The 24115-nt window shown below is 42.3% G+C and overlaps 1 protein-coding gene across 1 annotated transcript; it reads right to left on the reverse strand.

Annotated features, from left to right (window-relative positions):
• Positions 1 to 4562: 4562 nt before the first annotated feature.
• gpr146 (G protein-coupled receptor 146) lies at positions 4563 to 13022 on the reverse strand. Its single transcript, XM_080510774.1, has 2 exons — positions 12901 to 13022; positions 4563 to 7499 (listed from the first exon to the last, which is right to left on the reverse strand). Exon 2 carries the CDS (start codon positions 7457 to 7459, stop codon positions 6458 to 6460), a length of 1002 nt encoding a protein of 333 aa, XP_080366900.1. The 5' UTR covers positions 7460 to 7499; positions 12901 to 13022; the 3' UTR covers positions 4563 to 6457.
• Positions 13023 to 24115: the final 11093 nt, after the last annotated feature.

Consider the following 24115-nt stretch of genomic DNA (forward strand, 5'->3'; position numbering starts at 1 on the left):
GAAGCGTCTGCAGCCCTCCAGGCTGGCCTCACTTTCTTGGCCTCTTCATGATCTCCATGACATTAGATTCACATATGGAGCTTTAGTTTCTCTCTTTTTCAGACTTTTCCAGTCAGATTATTAAACTGGAGGTGGTGCGAGTGGATGTACTTCCTGTCCATATCCACTGGGTGGCCCACTGGCATAAACAGTGAACAACATTGGGGAGATGAAGAGACTAGTGCTTATGAAATCTAGTTGTGGTCACAACTGGTTTAACAGGAATTGTAGTACTGACTACTGTGATAGTGAGAGTCATCCAAGTGCAAATATTTAAACAGGTGTGTCATAAAGCACATTAGAAAAATAACCAAATCAAATCAATGACATTGATCAAACCTGTCTTTATTTATTATCGAAACTATTGAATTCTGTCATAAATGTGTGTTAAAATAGCAACACCAACTCATCTGACAGCTAATGAACATGATAATTCTACTCGCTGCTATTAATTGGAACTTGTGGGGTTGAACTACTACTGCGGTTAGAGGAGTGAAAGTAGGTCTCCGGGAGGGAGGGTCCAGCGCCATCATCTGCCTCCACTTACCAGTCTGATGTGCTGCTGGCTCCATCCAACGTCTCCCACAGCCTCAACCACAAACCCCCGAGTGGAACATCCTGCCCGGTCCAGCTCCTCCACTCTGCTTCCAGGGCCATCTTTGATATGGAGCTGATGCTGAGAGATCATCGTTACCGTTTTCTCTTACTTTTCTGCTCTCTCTCCTCAGGAGAAACATCACAGAACAGGTTTTGTTGAGCGAGGCGAAGGTTGAGTTGTTTTTCTTTTCTCTGTTCTGGAGGATTCATTACAAAAAAGTCAAAGACTGTATTTCGCACCTCAGACACGGCCCACAGCAATGTTGTAATGACAAGAGCATGGGCACAGGGCAATCACATATTCTGACTTTTTTGTACTAAATGTGTGTGTTGCTCCAAATCCACTGGCATCGGACTGGCCTGGGTCTTTCTCAGATAGTGTAACCTGTCTGCTCTCCTTCTTGTCTTCACATCAGACTCTGATTTTTTTTTCACCCACATTAAGAGGGAAACAATGGTGGTCCAAGGCTGTGTGTGAAACCTGGTTTGACAGCCAAGTGAAACATTTAGAGCCGCAAGCCAAATGTTCTGTCTTCATAGGTGGTCTGACGCCGTTTGATGCTGCATGCACGACTCGAGTTGACCCTCATACTTTTGGTCTGGCTGGAACCTCTGAAGGAGAAAAAACAACATTAAGACTAATGTAGCACATTAAAAACCGTGTGGTGTCAGCATTCGGCCGTTTTCAAGCAGATGCATGTCGAGTTAAGAGCTTTCCTGTTACACTCCGACACTGTGCGGCATGGCAAAAACAACGGGCAAATTTGTAACTTGACGCACGGTTCATTAACAATGCGTCCAAACTTCACTTTTATTGCACGACAGTATGGAGATATTCTGCTGCAGGCGAATAGAGGCTTCTGCCGTTTGTTTCAAGGTGGCTTGCTGCACACTGAGAGCTTGTCCTTCACGCAAGGTGCCATTGCATTGGCATTTCGAAAAAAGGCCTGAATATACAGTATATAGTTTAATGTCTTCATCTGTTTTGTTTTTTGTTTTGTTTTTCTGTTCTTCCTCAAGGGGGAAACTGCAACCATTAATTCACTCAAATTATCATATCATTTCCAGATGTATAGCAAGTATGATGATTTAAGATTTGTCCCTCCTGCTGATGGAGTTGTTATGTTTGCCCCTCTGTTTCAGCTCCTAACATGTTATTAACATGCCGCCCCACCCCTTGCCCTCTGTAGAACACAGCAGCTGAGCTTACCTCACTGTGGTCGGATTTATGAAGCAAAGCTAATCAGGAATTTACATTTTCACATCTTTATCGTTCAGTTCTTGTTGCAAATCCCTTGCATAACTTGTACTCAAGGGCGAGTGTTTCGAAAGACTGATTTTGATTAGCGTTTACGTGACAAGAACCAGCAAACAATGATAATTTATTGAGAAATTATAAATAATGTTGTCATCAATTATATATCCAACAAACAGATGAAGTTATGTAAATTCAATATGGACCTTTAATTATATGTAGATAAATGCCGTTTTTTTTTTTAATGAGCTGATTAGTTTTTATACAGTTGGTATATTAAACATGCGTCATCTTATGAACACGAGTTCCTGTTGAGTGAGGTCACATTAACTTCTGGTAGCCCTCCAAAGAATCTTACTTTTCCCAGTTTGATGTCATTGAGATGTATTTCCCACTTCTCATGGTTCATTCATGAGAAGAGGGTGGGAAATGTCACTCGTCACACTGGTGTATAGTAAGTATATATAATAGTAAGTAATAGTAATAGTAATAGTAGTAGCATCCTACATCAGGATCTGATGTCGAATGCTATAGGATTTTCCCATCTGGTAACTCTCCCAGTTCCCATAAGTTAGTCATAAATGCACAATTAGCCAAATTGATTTTCCGGTGTATCTGATCCACCGTGCTCATCTCTAAACCAAAGTTACAACACAGACTGTTGTTTTGGGGCCGGTATGCCGGTGGCACTGAGAACATGCTGGTTCACCATTTCCATCAGCATCAGATCAGCACACCCCAGCAAGGAAATGTTGCTACTCTCTGCTGTTTTTTTTTCAGCAGGTCAGTCAAGCTGTGCAACTTTCCCTGTGCTGCATTGTTACCGAATGCAGCCTACACAACACAATTTTGTTCTTTTTTTTTTCTTCTTTCATTGAGAATGGCAGCAGTCTGGCTGTCAGACCCACAGAAGGCAAAACAATCCCCAGAATGCGTGGAATGCTGATATTTGTGCGTGCTGCAGTTGAAAGGTCCTTCACAAGCTATCTGCTGTTAGCAGAGCGGGTGAGCATCTGTCACTGCAGCTCATAGGGAGTGAACAGCCTGCGCTGCTCCTGCCGACCTGACAGGGTGCATAAAATACATCTATCTGTATGTTCTTGCTCTTTTGGCGAGCTGCCAGTCAAACCTAGATTAAATGAATATAGTGAGGATACTCCATGTTGACCGTCCTCCCTGAAATGTAGCATGTTTCACTTGTTGCAGCAACAAAACTGTCCGGCGTCGGTTAATCAGCAGCAGACGGCACCGCAGATGTTTCAGCATATGTCCACATATGCATTAGCAGATTTCACAGAGATAAGAAGGATGGGTCCAATCCATGTTAGTTTATTGTTTAATCAGTCTTTGTCCGAGCCGACAGAGGAGCAGATTACTTACAGAATCTAAATATATCTCTCAGAAAATAACACTGGACTTTGAAAGAGCATTGGATCCTCCCGTAAATCTCTTACATACAATATATACACATTCTGTATTGTACACTCAAGAAGCATCACGACTGAAAGCGGACTCATCTGGACCTTTTGAGGTTGTGAAGTTCAAATAGCTAAAATGCCTCTGCATACATTCGACACGCGAGAACTTGGGAGGGTGTTCTTACACTGTCTGTTTCGGCAATCAAGTGGATTGGGGATTTTAATCTGCTCCGTGCCGATGTGAGATTTAAGCCCCTTTGAAATAAAAAACCGCACTCAAGACTCCAGCGGTCGTCATGAGCGAGGCGTGATTCTGAGCTTTGATCAGGCTTCATTTTCCACTCGTGCAGATCGTGCCGTCAGTCTGTGTGGTGGGTGATAATTATTACCTCTGCCACAGAGTTTGTTTGGGTCTTGTCTCTAAGCAAGGTAGCTTAACAGCAGCCCAGGAGGTGACGTTCAAGCAGAGGTCGGAGATGTGATCTGAGCACTTAAGCCCAGCCATCTGACTCGGCTGCAACTACACAAGCAAATGAAGCACAATTTAGCACTTGGAATCCGATTGAATGGGTACATTCTGCGTGTTTCTGTCTTCTATATTTGCATGCATAAATATGGAAGCTCATTTCTCACAATTTCTGATTCAGGGAGACTAAAATGAGAGTTCACAGATTTTAAACATCCACATGAACATTTTGCATAAGTCCCTCCCCCCCAAAAACACTGGAACTCAGATTGGTAATTTTTTGTGTAATAGTGGTTTAATGTGTTCAGTCGAACCAATGTTAGGTTCAACATGGACAGATGCAACTGCTGAGAAATACTCATTATCATGTTGTGCAAGTTGTTGGAAATTGACATTAAATTGACAACTTTCCTTTGTCAACATCAGCTTCAGAACTTCTGTGGGCATTTTGCTCCGGAACGATCGGCAAATATTGGGACTTTGAACACAGCTCCGACAATGATCAACCATGTCAGGTTACCAACGGCAGATTTGCAGGGTGGCACAGAATGTAAAACGCACGAACCAGGTTGAAGACATTTCCTGCGGACCAAAACATCCCCACACATGCTGACAGAGCTGTTTATTAGAAAGGGTAAACTGCCTACAAATATAAACAACCGTCATTTATCACGTGTGACCGGAATATAAACAGGTTGCCCTCCTTCAAGTGAATGCCGCCCCCCCCCCCCCCCCCCCCCCCCCCCCCAATTTCACATCTGTTCACAGGTTGATTCATAAACTGGCCTCTAAACAATTGCAGGGATACATCAGGCCTTTATTTCGAGTTTCCCGACGACGTCACGACAGGCCTGATCTTTATTCTTCTGGGTGGCGGACAGGAAAGCAGCTCTGCCAAAGATCATGCACGTCAATTCAACGCGTCATTTCAACAGTGGCCTGCGTCAAACACGCTGATTGCAGGTGTTTGTTTGATAAGCAAGTTTTTTTTAATAGTGCCTTTGGAGTGACCCCGCATGTTTCCGCTGCAGTAAACCTCTCAATCACTCCTACAATTTTGGGAATGTACATGCCGCTGCGTCTGAGCCCTCTGTACGACCCCGCGTGGACTCCTCTGACCCCGCGGGAGGATTTGCATCAAGCAAATAAAACGGGAGCTTCACAAAATCGGTTCTAAAGGCTGCCAGCAATGGTGGCGCCAAAACAGGCCACACAATGAGGATGGTGTTACTTTGGCTGAATGTCAAGATGTCAATAACACGACCTTTATTTGTGACATTTAACAATTTAATGACAGATTCATCTTCTATTTTTCACGTAATGTGGCCCTGAAGTTGCCGTGGTGGCTCCAGTTGACTGGAACGGTTTCTTGTTAAAAGGTTTTGTTATTTCAGCAGAGATCACAAGAGGTAAACCGGTTATGTCTGAACCCTGAATACGAGCTTTATCGAGAGCGTTTCATGTAGGTGAGTGTGACCTCAAAGAGAAGCTGGATGCGTAGACATTTCTTCGAAAGCTATCTGATGTGGAGCATGAACCATGAAAATTATCTCTTCATGCATGCGAGTGGATCCACCTCATGGGATAATCTGAGAACACGTCTTCATACCAGCACCTACTCCTAGCTACAGGTAGTTCTGGCAACAGTAAAGCAAAAATGCTAGTTTTGTGTAAGAGGCTAGTCTTACTGTGCTACGGCTTTAAAATGTGAGAATGGTTTAATACAGGGGTTTTCTTTCAAGTGTGGAAGGAGAAGGAGAGTTTTGTCTTGATTAAACTTGCAATGAATTTGGATCTGAGGTTTTAACCACCAAATGTCTTTATCATGAATCTTTAAAACAAATTAATGTGAAATTTCAAGCTAAAAAAAAAAGCCTTCCCTTGCCACCCCACACTGTGAAAAACCACTGTTTTAAAGAGTTCATGAGGAATCATTCACAATACATCTACATGTCATCTCATTAAAGTGACTGAGGCTTCTAGTTTGAGAAAAGTGAACAATATTTACTGGAAAAACAAAACCATGTTTATGGAGTTTAATGGTGGTGTGTTTTCGATATACCAAACACTTTCTGTTGGCTTCACATAACAATTAAAAGTTTATAGCTTATTGGGTTCTGCGTGTGTGTTCGGAGGGAAGATTTAAAAATACATCCCCTTGCAGCACACCCAGACTGGAGAGAGAGACCGAGGCAGCCATGCATTAGCAGAGCGTGCGCGCTCCGTCTGCAGAGCGTTCACAACACGGAGCCACACCCACTACAGCAGCGGCATGGTGCTTAAAGTCCCTCGCTTAACAGGCTGTGTTGTTATTGTCTGTGCGCAGCTCCAAGAAAACACTGCCCAGGGTAGTAATTGAAAGATTGTGCCAAATGTACTGCCCTTGAACTAGAAGCCTAAGTGTCATGTGGAGAGCTTTACTTAGCGACAAAAAAGCAGCACTTAGTGGTTTTTGCTCAGTTTGTCCTCCCACTGCAGAGCAGGAGGGATCAGATCAAGTTCTGGAAGGTGACAGGAAATTCCACAGTTAGCTATGTCGCTCTTAACACAGTCCAGAGCAGCGAGGGGATCCTGATCAGATACTGGCTCTGCGGGGTGGGGTGGTGGGGATAAGTGCTGGCTTGGCCGAGAGGTGGAAAGAGTAGAGGGGTGGGGGTGTTTGTGACCTCTCAGGAGAAGCTCTCACGTCACCACTTGCTGCACTGTTGAGCGTTCATGAGGGCAGGACTGGTCTCTACAATGCAGCCTCCTGAGCAGCCGCTGGAGCTTGTTGGAGAAGTTTTTGTTCATCTGCCTGTACATCAGAGGCATCGCAAAGCTGCTGGAGAAAGCCAGCAGCTTCGACACGCACCTCAAGAAGTAATAGGTGGGTAAGTAATGTGCGTTGTTAATGTATCCCGGCGCGCCGGCGACCGTGTGTACCAACAGGGTCATGTAGTATGGTGTCCAAAGCACAAACTGCACACACACCGAGGCCAGCAGCAGCCTGTGTATTGACGGGTCCAAGCGAGCAGAGTCCTGGTCCAGGGGCGTGGACTCCTTTCGAATGCGCAGAATTAGCACGAAAGCATAAAGAACCGCCACAGCAGGAACCACGTAGCCGATAAACATCATGATGGCGTCCGCCGCCTCCTTGTTCTGCATTTTGGAGCACTCCACCATCTTAGTAGAGATGTGGTTGCACACGTAGAAGAGCAGCGAGGAGAAGCTGGTCAGGACCGCACCGCCCCAGATGAAGCCGCACACATGTTTGGTGTTGTACACACTGGACATGTACGTGCGGGGCAGCGCGCGCTCTATGTAGTAGTCCAGACTGAGCAGCGTGGTGGAATACATGATGACCAGGGACGAGATGTTAAAGAGGATGAGCAGCGTGATGTAGATCTCATTGTTGTATTCCCACGCGTGCCAGCGGGTGAAGGTGGAGCTGAGGAGCTCCACGGGCGCCACCAGGTTCAGCACCAGGCCCGCGATGGCCATGTTGACGAAGTAGACGTCGGGCATGGTCATGGACACCTTGTTGGAGAGGTTCACCACGACCAGCAGCACGTTGTAGCAGAGGCCCAGTGGGAAGCACACCAGGAGGTAGATGAGGGAGAAGATCGACAGGATGAGGCCGAAGTCCTGGCAGAGCCGGAAGTCCACGTTGGTGTCCGTCTCATTGTAAACCATGCAGATCCACATTGCTGGCTCGGACGCTGGTCACGCTCTCTCAACAGGTGGACTGAAAGCACAAGTCACACAATTACTCTCTGCACTGAGAAGATACATTCATATCACTGTAAATGCAACAGTCCTGTGACTCGGGCCCTGTTTACACAACGTGAAATTCAGGAAGGTTTCATGTTTACATGGCAACGTATTGAAAACATTGTCTGTTTACATGTACAAGGCGGAAATGCTGAAAACGATGAAGTTAGCATGCCATGCCCCAAGTTGGCGCTGTTTGTTTTTGTAATGAACCCACAATCATACGCAGAGAAAGATATGCTACAAACGTTAATGATAGTGAGTACATGGCCATTCGTATAGACACAAGTTGGATTGCTATTACGGGTAACTTCTCAAGAGAGGCCGCCATTGTTGTTATCGTCCATCGACTTGTGCATGTGCAGAAGAACTATTTATTAAAGCTGTTGTGTGCGCTTCCCCCTCCACCTACAGAGACGAAGTCGGAGCATTTTCAAAAAGTTGCATTTTCAGTGGCTCCAAGCACAGTTGTTGTGAAACGAACACCCAAAACACGAGAAAAGTTTTCCATTTCCACTTGAAACGTGGTGTAAATGGGGCCTTATGCTATATTAGCATCGTGTACTCCAATATACAAAATATAATTCTATGACTATGATCTGTAAACAAATAAATACATATTGTTGTTTGGGAAGAAGTGTGGATGTTACCACACATGGTCATTAGCTCGATAAAGAATAAAATAAGAATTCCATAGAAATTTACATTTGAATGGTTTGAGTCCTGTCACTGTACTTATGCTTTACTTCTGTATGAGTCTGTGTGTGTTCTGTATTTTGACATAGAAACGGTCTTGTTTTCTTTTCCTTGATGAGCAGTATTCAGCCCTCTGTTTTGAATTTCTGTGCTGGCAGCAGCAGTGAGCGAGGCCTTGACATAAAAACACGTCAGCCACGACTCGAGCTATTATGCCCTGGGTAACGCTGTTAATTTCACTTCACTGCATCTGACTGGCTGAATACAAACCCCTCACAATATGTTTCATGTGCTAGCTCAGCCTCGACAACCCACGACTTCTCCTTGCTGGCCAGAGCAAATGAAGCCCTTGTTCTGGTGGAAGAATACAAAACTGCATTTGTTTGACACCTTGGCAGGCTTCTTTTTTTTTTTGCCTGCCTCTATTCTCCTCTCCATCGCAGTCACATGCGAGGACACTGCCGGCTGTGCAGAGCCGCCCTCGTACTTTTCATTCGGTCAAGTAGCGAGATAAAGACGAACACTTTACAGGCGCCTTCAGTGCTTCAGCTCTAAGTAAAGCACATTCGTCTTCTTTTCCAAGCCACTGCCAAGTTGACTGGGGGCTGGGCATGTGATGATGGGTAGATTTATAAAGAGTGAAATGTGAAGCAGGCTTTGGTGAGGGGTCAGTGAAGAACGAGCTGAGGGTTGGTGGTTCAGAGCAAGGTGAAGTGGGGAAAAAAGAACATGAGCTGCAAATCATCAAAATGCTTACATAATGCTGCCTTGCATAATTCATGTTTTAAATGTTTTAAATAATTCAAATTTGATTGGTTGAGGAGAAAATTATTATCTAGGTGATACTATGGCTGTTGCCGGTCCACGTGTTTGGCCGGGTGGTGATCCCAGACAGAGAGAGTAAGTTTTGCAATAAAGGATTAAAAAAAAAAAAAAAATTCGGGAAAGCTCTCCTCCGAGAACACCCGGGAACAAAGTGAAGGAGTTTTGTTTTCAGGAGGATGAGTAACTTTGCCAGTAAAGGGGAAACATTCTTCCGTTCACTTACGTAACAACACTACAGAGGGGCTGTTTTGGCCTTAAGCCTCAGACACACATACGCACACAAGGGCTCAGTCCCTCCTCTATACTACGCCAAGCGGCTCTAATGACACTGTAGTGGGGGCTGGAGCTCAGAGCTGGACTGGAAGTGGATCAGGAGGAAGTGTAGAGTTACTCTTTACAAAAAAAAAGAAAACCTGTCTTCACTATGGCAGGAGGACCGGTCAAGCGCTCTTGTAAACATAGCTCTCTTACAGCAGCAGCCCAGTGACTCATTGACTAAAACAGACCTTGACTAAAGCACATAATTAGCCAATGTACTCTTCTATCGATTATGTATGCCTCCACTCGCCGTGTCCTGTTCATCCTTTACCGTCCACATCAGCCTGCACTCCACCAACAACCTCTCATCACTTAACGAGAAAATGACTTGGAGAGAATGTGGCGATTATTAAAGAGGCATTCGCTGCATGGTGGCTGTCTGTCCCCATTCATTAGCGCCTGCTGTATGCGGACGTCTCTGCCACCCTTTCATTACCGCTCCGCCTCACTCTGCAGCTTCCGATCGCTGCGGGGGCAACTCAGAACTCGGAATAGAAAAGGTGTCATTGTTTCAAGTGGAGCAGGAACTTCACAGCTTTAGCTACCGAAGACAAAACTAAACCTTGGACTAATGCCGATGCGTTCGGTTTAGTGCTAGACATAAGATATGCAGTGATAACATTCCCCATGGAACATTAAGAACCTTATGTTATCTACTACTTAAGAAGTGTTAAAAATTTTATATATATATATATATATATATATATATATATATATACTAAAATGAGACAAATCCAGTCTTCCATAAATATTGCCCAGACATTTACCTATTTGGACATGAAAGTGCCAGAAATAAAAGCAATTGCATCTATTAGTGATGACCCAGACAAGACCAGTCAGATCAGGCCTCTCATATAATGCTTGTGAACAGCTCGCTCTTCAGTCACTGCAGCAGTTCAGTCTGGGCAACGTTTATTCGGCCGTGGTGAAAGTCATTGCACTTTAGCTCTGCACATTTTGCCAGCAGCCCGTGATAATGAAATCTCTTAGTTTTCCACTCAGCTGAGGGAAAAACAGGCGAGGTGAAAGTAAATGCCTCCCCTCCTGTCCTGACTCCCAGGCAAGCGCGAGCCTCACACCGCATGAGCCCTGTCTGCTTTAATTCAGGCTAATGAGGCACCATTTCATTTCCAAGTCCATTTTAGAGTCTGTCAAAACTACAACTGGAATGAGACTGTGTCGGGGTCGAGTGAAGGTCAGGAACTCGCTGCTAGCATTAGTAAAACAACAGGTACTGCTCTCTGTGGTTATTACAGCGTGACTGCAGTTGGTAGAGGTGAGTTCGTGATCTTATAAGCAGACATTAACAATGCAAAGGTAACATAGCTTGTCCTTAATGGATTTTTCTTTTGTTTCAAGGCTAAATTTCATGGGGGAAAAAAAACCTGATCAACATCCTGCAATGTGACAGATCATGACTAGATCAACAGTTTTAGATTTCTGTAAATTAATTCAGCATTTATACACACATCTTCTCAGGATTGCGTACGGGAAACCGTATTAGAAAACCTCAGCTGAAAAAACGTCCCCAGCTTCCTCTCGGACACGACTCCCGGACGAGTGCAGCCGGAGACTTGCTTAAGCCTTGCCTGAACTTTTTGCACCACTCCATGTCAAAAGTGGTTAAGTTAAATACTCCCAGAGGGGCAGGCCCTTGCTTCAGCCCCGCCAAGCGTGATCTTGTAATAGGGACGCCCACGTGTTTGACGTCTCAGCGTACTGAGACCAGATCTCACGGGCTGATGGGAGTAGTGTGACATACTGGGCCCACACCCCTCATATATCCTTACTGGAATTTACAGGCTCTTCTCAGAAAGCGCTGCGTGATGTCACATGATTCGGAGCTCTTGTCTGCAGCAGTGTGCAGCGGAGCAGCAAGGGGAATACTACAGAAAGAAAATAAGATTAGATGACTCACTTTTACACATGTTGTGGCTGTATGGAGTGTCAGAGAGGAAGTGTGGCACGATGACAGATGACGCACAAAACTTTCCGGTTTAATTCAAAGTAACTGTAAGATAATTCAAACTAACTGTCCACATAATACCTGGTTGATCTTAGGAAGTCCCTTCATGCAGTCATTTTTTAGTGGAATTCTCCGCCTCCTGCTAAGCAGCCCATCAACAAAGCATTTTAATAACGGATTTCACTTCAGGTGTATGCTAATGCTGCACAACATTTGCAAATTACATCAACTAATCTCTAAGGCAATTTAATAAGGTTTTAAATAATTCAGTACGTTTCCCCTTCAATTATTATGATTTCACTTTGGGGGGAAACTTGCATTCCTTGAAGTACAGATCACCAGCTCTGCACTTGTCTTGTCACAACTATTTTGACTAAAGGCATACAAACAAACTAAAAAGGAGAACAACCCTGCTGCTTTGAAGGGCTCTCTGTTGAATAGGCAGTTTTAAACAATGTCAGGAGAGACAGCGTTTCCTCCGGCTGTGCTCTATTGTTACAGACGCTGGTCAAACACAGGTCACAGTCGGTCTCCTCCTCGCCTTCTTCCCGGCAACACGTTAACTGTCGGAGGCATCAACAGAGTCAGAGTTCAATGGTCAACACAAAGCAGGCTTACAGCCATTAAGCCCCCCCAGGCACACACGCCCATGTCCCCTCCGGTCACATGGATGAAGCTGACAACAAGTGTAACGCCTAAATCTCAAGAAGCATTCAGTTTGGTGGGTGGTGGCGACACTTGACAATGAAACATCCAGTCAGTGTGATTTAAAGATCAAATCCATCACCACTGATGCCACTGTTTAATGCATGGTTTTACAAAGTGCAGCTGCTTCACAAACAACGCTTTGTGCATGATTATGACTAAATGAAAGATATCTTTGCATCTGTTTTCAGTTAGGGATCAAAAGCTCTTACAGGCTACATTAAAATGAAGATGTGCGGAGGCCAGGGGATGACATAAAACAAAGAAAGTGAATTATGGCTGATTAGATTCTGAAATGTATAAAACATCAAAGTGCCATCATGAATATATAAATTATAATTAAAGTAATTATGGTGTAGAGTTGAAAGAGACATGAATGCCTTATGGTTAGCTAAACAAACCGACTGTGACAGGTCCTAAAGGAAGAGAATAGGATGTTTACTATGTAAACAACAATTCAACAAACAGAAAAAAAGAAAAAAAAATGTGAGCTGAACAACTTTAACTTGGAAAAGCTGATCCCGTGAAAAAAAACATCTTCAGGTGTTGTTTGTCAAATATAAACGTCTCGTTAAAGACTGTGGCGCCTCCACACGATGGACGAAACGAAAAGAGCCATCATGTAATCTCGGTTCATTTCGTTTCGTGACACTTCGTGCAGAAGCAGAGCTGTCAGGACTTTAGCATTATTCTGCCCTTTTCTATTGTTGGCAGAATTACAGTCGCTCCTCTGGCCATCCTCCAGCGGGGCAGACTCACTCCTGCTCACTTCTTTCTTTTCTTTTTTCTTTTACAGGTGAAAACCAGAGACCTACTTTTCGCATTCGCCAGGAGGGAAATGACAGAGAAGCAGAAGACAACTCACCGCGGACGTTTCGGTTTGGCTCGGTGACAAACCTACGGAGGCATCGGGTTTGGATGGAGCATTTCCACTGGCATTTCTCAGTCGTTTCATACGAGCAAAAAAAAAAAAAAAAAAAAAAAAAAAAAAAGAAACAAATAAGGATTAAAAAGCTTCTTCAGCTCCGCGCGCGGTCATGAAGACTTAAAAGAAGTGGATTTGAGTCAAACACGTCCTCTTATAGGAACTTTTCGGACGAGGCTCGGAGTGAAAAGGGGCCGACCGTTACAGACTTTACTACTGCTGGAGAGCTGCGGAGGGAGCCCACTGTGTACACACGTGACCCTCCCCCACCGTCTCCTCTCCGCCGCCGCTGGTCGCGAGGCCCCGAGCTCCCGTTCTGCGCTCTGATTGGACAGGACCCGCGGAGGCGGGGTGAATGTCTTTCACGAACACACATAAACACACGTACGCACGCACACACGCGCACGCACGCGAGCACGAATAGTTGTGGGGTTTTTTTGTTTTTGTTTTTTTTAATGTTATCACTTTTTTAGACCATAGTATAGTGATGTCTTATAATACTGATTTATTTTACAATCCTAATACAGATAAAACCATATCTGGCATGTGGTATGAGAAAGGACATCCTGAACAAAAAACAACAAAATAAAAAGTTATTTATTTTTAAAACAGAACTGGACAAATACACTAGAGCCAGATACCTGAAACAAGAGCTGGATTCTCTCAAAAAAACATACCGTAGATGAGACTTTTCAAAGTACTCTTGGATTCCTTAGAAAGCTTTAAGGTAACTTGAGCCTCGTTTACACAACATTTCAAGTGAAAATGCACTGATTTAGCAAGTAATGCTATTTTACCATGACAAACAGATACATTTGGCATCATTATGAGATTATAAAGACATGAGCTCAAACAAAGTTCAATATTGTTCTCAGCATGAGATGAGTGCGGCAATGAACCAACACTGTGGCCCCAGCTGCTATTATATCTGGGCTAGAATAATGACCTGAATCAATGAAAGATAACCAAGGAAAAGTAAATACAGTACAACTCAGCCAGAAAAGCAAAGTTGCAGATATGTTTTAATGAAAACAAAATTCTCCATGAAAATCTATGCTTTAATTGTCCTGCTCAATCTGACACTCATCTCAAAAGATGTATTCATCTTTTGCAGCTGGAATTGGAAAAGGTCATTGCTTTAAACAAGAAGATCCAAAACAACCAAAATCAATAATAAAATGACCAAAAAAACCTGAAAACTCCACAAGACGCATAACATTTTCCATGATACAAAGCAAAATGGCAAGAAAGAGACAAAGTGGACACAAACGAGGGGGGGGGGATTCTTAAAAAACTATATGTATAAAATTACCACCGAAACCAAGAATCGAGAAACAAAATATGCTGCATTACAAGATGGCCACAGAAGTAAATAAAAAAAACAACTATTGGTTTTACATGAGATGGTCAGTTTAAACAATGATCATTTTAACTCAACAGTCACGATGACTGACAAAATCGCTGCCATTGTGCGAATTCTCCAGAGATACAATATTTCATAGCGTAATGTTTTTGAACTTTGTGGGTTTGTTGCTCAAACTAACCTTCCTGGATTGCATTTCATTGTCTCACCACAATCTACAACAATATAGTTCCAGCAAAACAGCCCATTCTTTCAACACAGAACCTTTTTATTGGCCGTACTCCCACTGACCATAAACTAACCTCACGCCGAGTTCAGACAACTCAAGATGATAAAGAGCGAAGATAGGCTAAAGGGTAGACAACATATCCAAAGGAACCACTGTCATGCGGCTGCTGAATTAGAACAAATGGCTCCAGTTGACTGGATATTCACTTGGATATGTACTTTTTAAAGCAGGTACATCTGCAAACCTCCCGTTTCTCACAATGAATGAAAACTGATAGCATATTTTAAAAAACACACAAGATGAGTAATAGCAACTTTCTACTCTGGCAGAAACATGAGGGTAAAAAGCTGTAATAAAACAAGGCTGCTAATCATCTTGGCAACTAATATAGTAAGACAATGCGCTATGATGATGGATGGCCTTTGTGCTGTTCTGTTGAAAGGAGCCTTTAATAAAGCAGCTGGAGTTTGCAAAGGAGATTAGAGATTGTGATGTAGATACTTTGCAGCTTATAGCACATATCATAATCCTGACATACAAAGACAATTTATGATGATCCTTTCACAACTTCTGCTTTCGGAACACAGACGACATTACAACTATGTTTCTGTAGGTCACATGTATTTCAGTACTTCAATTCATAACAATTGCAGTACATCATTGTCACATCTTGTAGTGAGTATGGATGAGTCACTTAGAGCAAGTAAATGTCATGTTGGTGTTTATTGCAAATGTCACAGAAAACCTATAAAAGCTTAAATGATCGATAGCTTCCTGAGCCGCACCCATAGGTCAGCGATAAGAGAGGCGTGTGCAGCATGGCACCATCGGGTCCTAATCAGCGCTTCGCTGTGAATAGATCCATCCCTTAATTTCCTGCTCAGCACCTGAGGGAAAGCGACGGCAACAAAAGCCCCGAAGCAAAGCGCTTGAATGCCTGTTGTGCTAAAAGAGAGGAAGTGGATCTTTCATTAGACTCTGAAGAGCATCTGCGTGGCCCATCAGCTCCCCGTGCAAGTAATGGATTGGTTATAGGCCGGCAATAAAAATGAAAAACAGTACCGGAGGATTCTTGGAATGCAAAGTATCAAAATAAAGCTGCCTCTTATGGGTTCAGTGCGAGCTTTATGACAGTGCAGAACATTAGTCTCTCGAGCCAGTTTTCAAGAAACGGAGCAGACACTTTTGGGGCTGAAATAATTGGAGATGCAGATTATGATCACGAATATGTTGAAACTAAAACAGCCCTGCTTTTTCGGCAATTTCTTCTTCTATCAGATGTGTGTGCTGCAGCAAACTGTGATAGCATGAAGATAGCGTCCAATCTGAAAGCTACATTTACAGGAAACTGTACGTCAGAGTTCTTTCCTGTTGTAACATACCATCAGTGATGAAGGAGAAAAAAAAACCCTGCACAAATCATTCTAGCCAAACATCAACATTTCCAGTAACTTACTTCTTGGGGTTGCAAGATTAATAATTTTCTATCTCGAATGGATCCAATCCACAATTCTCCATTGAAAATGTCTTTGGATTTAATCACTAACTCAGATGACACCTTTTCTTGAAACTCTTTGTTTTTCTGTCAAAACCTCTGTCTAACCTCTCCATAAAGGAAGAGTCAGTATAGTTGTCTATTATCATATTGGCTCAGGCATATTTTAACTTAAGCTAACCTATGCCTTGACAGTAACATTAGAATTAGGAATTCCTGAGAGATACTCCAGATTGAGAATTATCCTGCAATCTCAGTAGTTGATACCAATTGTAAGAAACATTAACATGATGTTCCACGCATTATCATACTTTGCACTTTGTTGTATCATGATAACAAGCTTATTTTCATGACACAGTTACCGGTAAGTGTATTTACCTATATTTCATTTTAGAACCCACTGCAATCGTATGTTGTTTGTATTAATTAAGGTCTTGTGAGCCCACTTGAAGAACCAGTGCTGTGACATTATCATGGAGATTTATTTGCTTTTGTAGTTGAGAACAAGGAAACTCTTAATATTGTAACTTTAAAATGGGAAAAAAAACTGTCAAGATGGGAGAAAAAGCAAGGTTAATAAAATCGCAATTTCAGCAGTAGAGTTTGACAATGAGATTGGAAAGCACCGCATCAGTTTCCCACATAGTCTGAAAGATCACTGACTTTCCTGTTTCTGTAGCCAACTAACCGTGTTTTCTGCCTTTTTTTATCTTTGCACACAGGTTTGTACTGCTTGTGAAATCATCACCCTTGAGGCTGAGATGTTGTTTCAGCGATTACACCAATGGAATCGGTTAATTTATCAGATAAGACATTTGAAGGCAAGCACTATCTGAAATTAGTCAAGATAATGTTGATTACAAAGAAATGTTTGATGCATTAAGAAGATTGTTCAGAATAAGGAAATACTTTTTTGTTTTTCACAATTTAATACCTTTTTAACGTCTAAAATTAGTTACATTTCTGTTAAACTACAATGCACAAAAACTTTATCATCTGTGGACTGAGCTCATATGTGCCACACTGACTGTGGATGCAATGGTGCCACCCATTACATCCGCAACTATTATACCATAAAGTTAATTATTGAATTTTGAAAAAAAAAACAAAAAAAAAACACTTGTGTTTGAAACTTCCAGGATGTGTCTCATTCTGAATAAACCACATTGCTTCCTCTTTCTTCAAAACACCAGAAATGTAGGTGTGAACCATTACTTGTAAGGCATTTTCACTGACTCAGTTATCCAAACATCAGAGGAGTGCACCCTGATGCAAGAAAGTAAACACAATAGCCTGTGTTACGTATTTATTTATACGAAAAATAAGATAATGGAGTTTAATATATTGTAATGATGCACAGATTAGTGTTCCTCTCACCAAGTTTAAATATATTCACAATTTCTCAGTTTGTTTTAAAGCTTGTGTTCCTTCCTTACTCCTAATTTATGCTGCACATCACCCACATCGTGTCAGTTTATCTTCCATCACTGGATTTGTAGTCCATTACACTTCCATTTTTGTCCGTCGTCTGTGTCGCACAAGCTCTTTTTAAATCTTCCCTGAAGGTTTAAACAGGGAACAGATGCTGAATAATACCATTTTGCGTGGCAGTGCCTCTGATGTGGACATTTACTGCAGTCGGGGAGAAAGTGAGTGTCAGAGTTGGGGGCAGAGTGGGTCGTGAGTCTGACGACTAAATCACAGTTTATCCCCAATCAAGCTGAGAAATCTGTTCCTATTCTTGGAAGCCTCAGTGCCACCGCACCGCTCTGGTCTGCCTTTACTTTCCCCTAAAGACTTTAGGCTGCATGACGACATATGGCTTGTTTACAAATGATAGCATCCTCTCAGCCTCAGTCACTTGGGCACCAGATGGTCACACACACATAATGTGCATCTAATGATAATGACTCAACCACAGTGTCAATATTTCATCAGGCGATGTTCTTGAGATTTGTCCCTCGTCGCACTGAACCACCAAAGTGCCAAAATAATAACTGTGAGATGTTCTTGTCTGACACACTGCTGTGTTCCTTTGAATGTGTTTTTGCTAATTATTTATGCAGAGAATTGAACATAAACAGAGCACTGCAGTACACCTCATGCTGAGCATGGGCCTTTAAGCTCAGAGGCCTGGGAGTGCACATTAAGCTCATTAAGTCTGCAGTGGAGATTATGCTGTGTTGCAGACCAGGCACCAGAGTCCAGTGGCTTGGGCATCTGCCCACTTTCAGAAGCAAGCTGGAAGTGGATAAATTAAGGTGGTAAAGCTCCTCTTGTTCATCAGTAAATCACAATCTGTAATTAAAACAAATGACATATTGAAACCCAGCTTTAATTACATTTATAAATAAATAAAGGAAACAAATGTAATTTACATCCAAAATATCTGATTTAATGGTGGAAAAGGAATTTGATATAATGTGCATGGTGCTCACACACACAAAGGGGAACAATGCTTTGCATAATGTTCAGCAAGAGAGGAGATGCAGTGAGCTCTCATGATGATTCAAAACAAGTTCATAATATAAACATCGGTATGGACCGTGCAGCTTGTTTTTGTTTTGCCAGCACAACTGAGTCAACGCCACGCTGAGGCCTGTCATCCTGTCAGACAGCTTCCTGGAAAAAGGCTTCCCATGTGGCAAGACATGTTTGTGTCATTGGGGTTGACTGGTGAAGTGAGTGTGCACTGGTACACATTGGAGTGTGTGTGTGTGTGTGTGTGTGTGTGTGTGTGTGTGTGTGTGTTGGCTTTGCGTGTCATTCAGTGCACTGCAAGGAGAATTGTGAATATAGATAAAGTGTTAAACAGTTTGAACAGGGCTAGGTCGGTGAATTTCAGTAAAGAGAATGGAAAACCAGTGAAGCCTTGGATATAATAACATGAGATAAGCCCGTCCCTTAAGCTGGCGTCTCTGTGTGTATCTCCCTACTGGGATAAATTAGGCTTTGGAAAGATTTTTGATGACAATTTTTCATAGTTCCCTTCCATCTGTCAGGTTCCCTTAATTTTTCTCAAAAGATTCATTATCATCTGGGTTTTGTGTACTAAATAGTGTTGGGAGCCCTGTTGTTCTTTATCCTAGCTTACCCTCATATTTATGCTGAAATGAGCAGTATGTCTTGGCAGATGATGGCAAACAGCACATCGGATAAACCAGAGCGATCTCTTTTATTCCAACAATACTGGACGATCTATAGAAGATATAATGGGTCACTTTGGGAGAAGCCTCCCAGTCGCAGCTACTATGATTGATATAGATCCTGTAATTTGATAGCTAGAACACATAAACACACTCAAATGCACCAGAAAACTATTTTACTGCAAAACAATGGCTCTTATCATTTTGTGTTACTGATATGCAGCGCTCCAATTTGAATAAATGAACGAACAAATAAATAATTAAGCAATCAAATAAATAAATCTTCTCGCACATGTTCAGAAGATGCGTAATGGTGCGTAGTAGCAGCATTTCAGAAAAGCTGTGTTGTCTCCTGTTTACAAAGTGACAGAATCAGGACATTTTCAAAAAGTTTCACCATCGGACTCTGTGGCAGAGAGGTGATTAAGCCCTGATGTGAATCAAGGTGGGCTACGTCACCTCTCTGCCCATAACAGGAGGACTCGCCAGAAACGTGAAGTGACAGGTGGGAGACACAGGCTGGAAAGCTGTGTGCAGACTTTATGGAGTTCGCTTTAATAAAAGAAGTTATGGTGTTTGAAAGCTCTGACTCTGCGTCTCTGTGGGGGAACCCGGTGGTGGCATGCCCAACTGCCACACTCATTTTCAGAAAGTTCCATTTTCAGTGACTCTGACCACCATTGTTGTGTACAAAAAGTTTTCCATTTTCACATGAAAATGTTGTTCATATTTGCATATAAAGTGATTTTGTTTACATACAAATGGAAATAATTTAATTATTGCTGCGCTTTCCTGTTTCTTTTAGCATACCTGTAGAATTATGTATTCGATGCAGTTTGTTTGTCATGTACCAAGTTTTGTTGTTATGATTTACTGTTTTATAAGCTCATTAAAGCTATAAAGGTTAGGGAATCACTTTTAATCACATTTGAGACTCTAAGTCACAGTCCATTGGGCAATCCAATCCCCAAATGTCTTTATTAATACAATTTGTGATCTGTTCAGATTTCGCAATCAATAGGTATTGTCTGACCCGAAAGCCACGATAGAAACTCCCCATCATTGGCTTTACAACAAATAGACACAAAACAAATTGTTCTGAGAAATGACTTATTTTGGACGATACAATTTTCTTTCATTGATATACTTCTAAGTGCTTTGTTTTGGTCATTTTATACACCTTTCTTACCATATATTTGTGTTGATTATCTTGCTTTTTTAATCGCAAGTAGATGTTGACTGTTAAAATTTTTGTCACTGGCCAGAAAAGGTTAAGATATTTCAGAATGGGATATTTCTCTATCATCCCATATTTGGTGTAACTGTCGGGTGAGTCAGCCTGTCTGTGAAGACACCAGTGCACAGATAATATGATATTGTGCTCTACTTAGCTGCAGAGAGGCCTGCATAGCTTTGCGACATTCCTGGAGTAAGTAAAGAGCGCTAATGTTTTGGTAGTGGGCGTGTTTTAAAAAGGAGACGCAGGGTAATGGAGGTGGCGCTCAAGTGTAGGCAGGAAAACATGCGGACAGCTGCTTCCACCCACTGCGCCGCTGTTAGCTTGTCCCCGGTGAAGGAATGAGCGGTGACCTCAGGTCAACCTTGTAATGTATCCGTTTCAATAACATCCACCTCAGCCGTATGCTTTAACAGTAGTTTTTACGGCACGTTCCCAGGATTTTCTTTGTCTCTCGAGGGGAAATTCAATTGTTGTCTTTTGTCAAAGAGCCTAAATCAGGTCAGGTTGCATGAAGCTTTTAGTATAAATAAAAGTCATAAGATTGGAGTGACCTCCACTGAGGGTGTGGGTGATTAAATAGCCTTCTATTTATACTGGTAAATTGACGATTGCACAGTTTCTTACTGTGGATTCTAATTCATCATCACATAGGTGTAGTAATCAGCTTAGTCATTGCCAGTGTGTGGAGGGTTCTACTCAACACTTTTGGGTTGATAGGTAGTGGTGAAATGTTGTAAAAGTATAGAAGATGTATACTTAAATCCAACTGCAGCAGACACAATACTTAAATTGCACATGATGAGAAACAATAAAAAAAAGGAAAATATGCAAAGTATCTTTTACAAAAAATGCTTAAACTATTCTATCTTTTTATTGCATTGCCAGTAGCAGACACTCACTTCAATTCACCGTGTACAAACTTCATTTCTCATTACACTATGCTAAATATTAAATGAAAATCCAGAATGGCAATTTGCTTTGTAAACAAATGAAGAGAAAAGCAGAATTTACCAAAACTTTCCACCATTTTGCCAATGCTGATGAATGAAACTGACATTGTAAATGACAATAACATACTGCTTAATTACTGTATTGTGAGTATTTCTAATTGTGACTGTGTTTGGAGCGCTTTGCGAAATGCTCATCTATAGAATTGTAATGAACTGTGTTTATCCTGCTAGTAAATTTTTGCCACAAATGTTTGAGTTCAGAACAATTTGAAAAGCTTTATGGCCTTCTTTTACAGTATGGTTAAAACACATCATAATTATGTGTGTGTGTGTGTGTGTGTGTGTGTGTGTGTGTGTGTGTGTGTGTGTGTGTGTGTGTGTGTGTGTGTGTGTGTGTGTGTGTGTGTGTGTGTGTGTGTGTGTGTGTGTGTGTGTTTGCTTTTAATAGAGCTGCTGAGTCTCAGGTGGCCACACAAATCCTCTTGCACCTAATCCAGTTAAGAATTTATTGGGCTTAGACACGTTAATTGTTCAGCAGCCTTGTTATTTTTTTGTTAGAAAAGAGAATAATACCGTGGGAGAACAGTAGGAGATTTTTGTTGTTTGTTTGTTTTTTTTAATGGTATACAACTGAACAGATCCCCATGCTGAGTGTCCAGTAAAATACAGTGAAATCCTCAAACATGTGCGTCAGGTTTGTTTTCTTCCTTGTTTTAACGGTTTCTCCCTGTGGGACATAGAGGCTGGATCCGGTTCGGGTCTCCAATGCTCCGCTTTGCCTTGTGCTTCATCCTTCAGTGGCTGTCTGCCAATATTATTCCACCGTTTGGTTCCAGCAGATGCGTGCGCGCCGCTGGTCGGGCACTGCCCGGCCCTGACCAGCAGATCTAAGAGGGATTAGTGGGCTGTTGTGGAGGATCGGCAAGAACAGTGGGAGGTTGTCCACACACAGCTGTGTGTTTGTGTGTTTCATAATGCTCTGGCCTCTGGTCTGTCTCTGGCTTTGGCTCCAACCCTGAACCACCTTTCCCTCCCGCTGACCTCACAGTTCAGGGAGCTCTCGGACTGCAGACAGCAGGAACTCCTACATTTCTGGAACGGCATGAAAGCTTTTAGAGAAACACGATTCTCCCAGAAGATTTGTGGGAGAGAAGTGCTCAGACAAACATTATCATCTGAAAGTGTTTCCCTTTTTTTTTTTTTTTTCTCAATGCTTCTTTTCACTGCTCAGGGTTTATAGGCAAACATTTCAAACATTTAAACAAGTGAAAGAAAGATTGAGAGTTCAGCATCACGGGGGAGGAAATAAGCTACTATTGTGTTGAAGATATTTACTAAACAATGAGTTGGTGAAATCCAGGCTACAATTAGCTAATCATTTTATCCAGAAATAAATACTGGTTTGGAAACTGCTCCTGATATGCCTGCAGGCAAAGATAATTGTAATAAACCAGGTGAAGGCCAAGTTGTGTGTCTGCCCTTTCCGTGGCCACGGTCATATTTCAAGTCCCCATAGCGGTCCCCTGTTAGCTGGTGACAGTTTCTATTTACAGAAAACAATCCTTCCAGACAAAGATTCGCTGGAAAACGTTAGAAGATAAATGTCTGGAAAGAAATAGTACAATTTAAACAGTTCCCTGGAGAAGAACATCAAACACGTGTCTGCGATTATCATTGGCTTTGCGAGTGTTGGAAAGCAGCATATTCTGAATAAGTCATGTCATCACGGAAAAAAAAAAAAATGTTCAAGCACACCGCTTGTCTCATTTTCTGAGATAAATCCTATGTTTTCACATTCATGGTATGTGAAATGCAAATACTTTCCTGGATTTGATGGTGTTTGTTGAAGACTGAATTAAACCTAACTAAACCTGAGTGAACTCCAAAACATCATCAAACAATGGAAGAAAAGTTAATAATTACCCTCAGAATGTGGTCCGTCTCTAATCCTGCTTATATTTAATTTCATGTAAATCTCCATCATGTGACTCACATTGAGATGTGGAACAAAATCCAGGACCAACGCGAGTTCAAATATGTCAGATCTCCTTTCTTTTGGCGGTGTGATTTGCTTTCGACATTGTTTTCTCCTTCCCAGTGAATTGGCGAGTGGTCAGGATAGAAAATGCTGTCCTCCTCAACTTCTTTCTCGAAGGCCTTGGTTAGCACACAACATCGCAAACAATCCTCTGGATGGTGTCTCTGTCCTCTCGCTCGCTGTGTGTGTCTGTGTGTTTGATGTCGCGGTTTGGCTGTCCTCTAAAGTGTTCATTTCAGTGTGGTTACTTTGGGCCTCATTTTGGCTTGCTGGCTGTCTGCCTACACCCTGTGGTCTACCATCCACTACAACAACCGTATGTGCGTGTGTGTGTGTACAGTATTACCTTGTGTGCACCAGCACTGTAAATTCCACAATAAACTGTCTCTTGCCTATATTGTGCGTTCAGTCTGAAGAAAAAAAAACAACAAAACTTGTTTAGTCTGGAAATGGAGGTCAACTGTAAAGAAGAGCTTCTGGACATCAGCCAACAAACCGACCAACCAGCAATCGAGCTCCAGTCAGCTGATGTTTTTCGGCTCCACTCATCATTCAGGAGCATACAGTATACTGCTGTCATCTCATAAGCCTATTAATGGAGGGCTGAGGAGGGCACATAGAACATGCTCATTATTTTTTAATGAAATCCATCATGTTTAATCACAGTCAGAGTTGCATTCTCATTTTAAGTGCA

Source organism: Blennius ocellaris, assembly GCF_963422515.1.
Source record: "Blennius ocellaris genome assembly, chromosome: 16".
In the NCBI taxonomy this organism is placed as follows: domain Eukaryota; kingdom Metazoa; phylum Chordata; class Actinopteri; order Blenniiformes; family Blenniidae; genus Blennius; species Blennius ocellaris.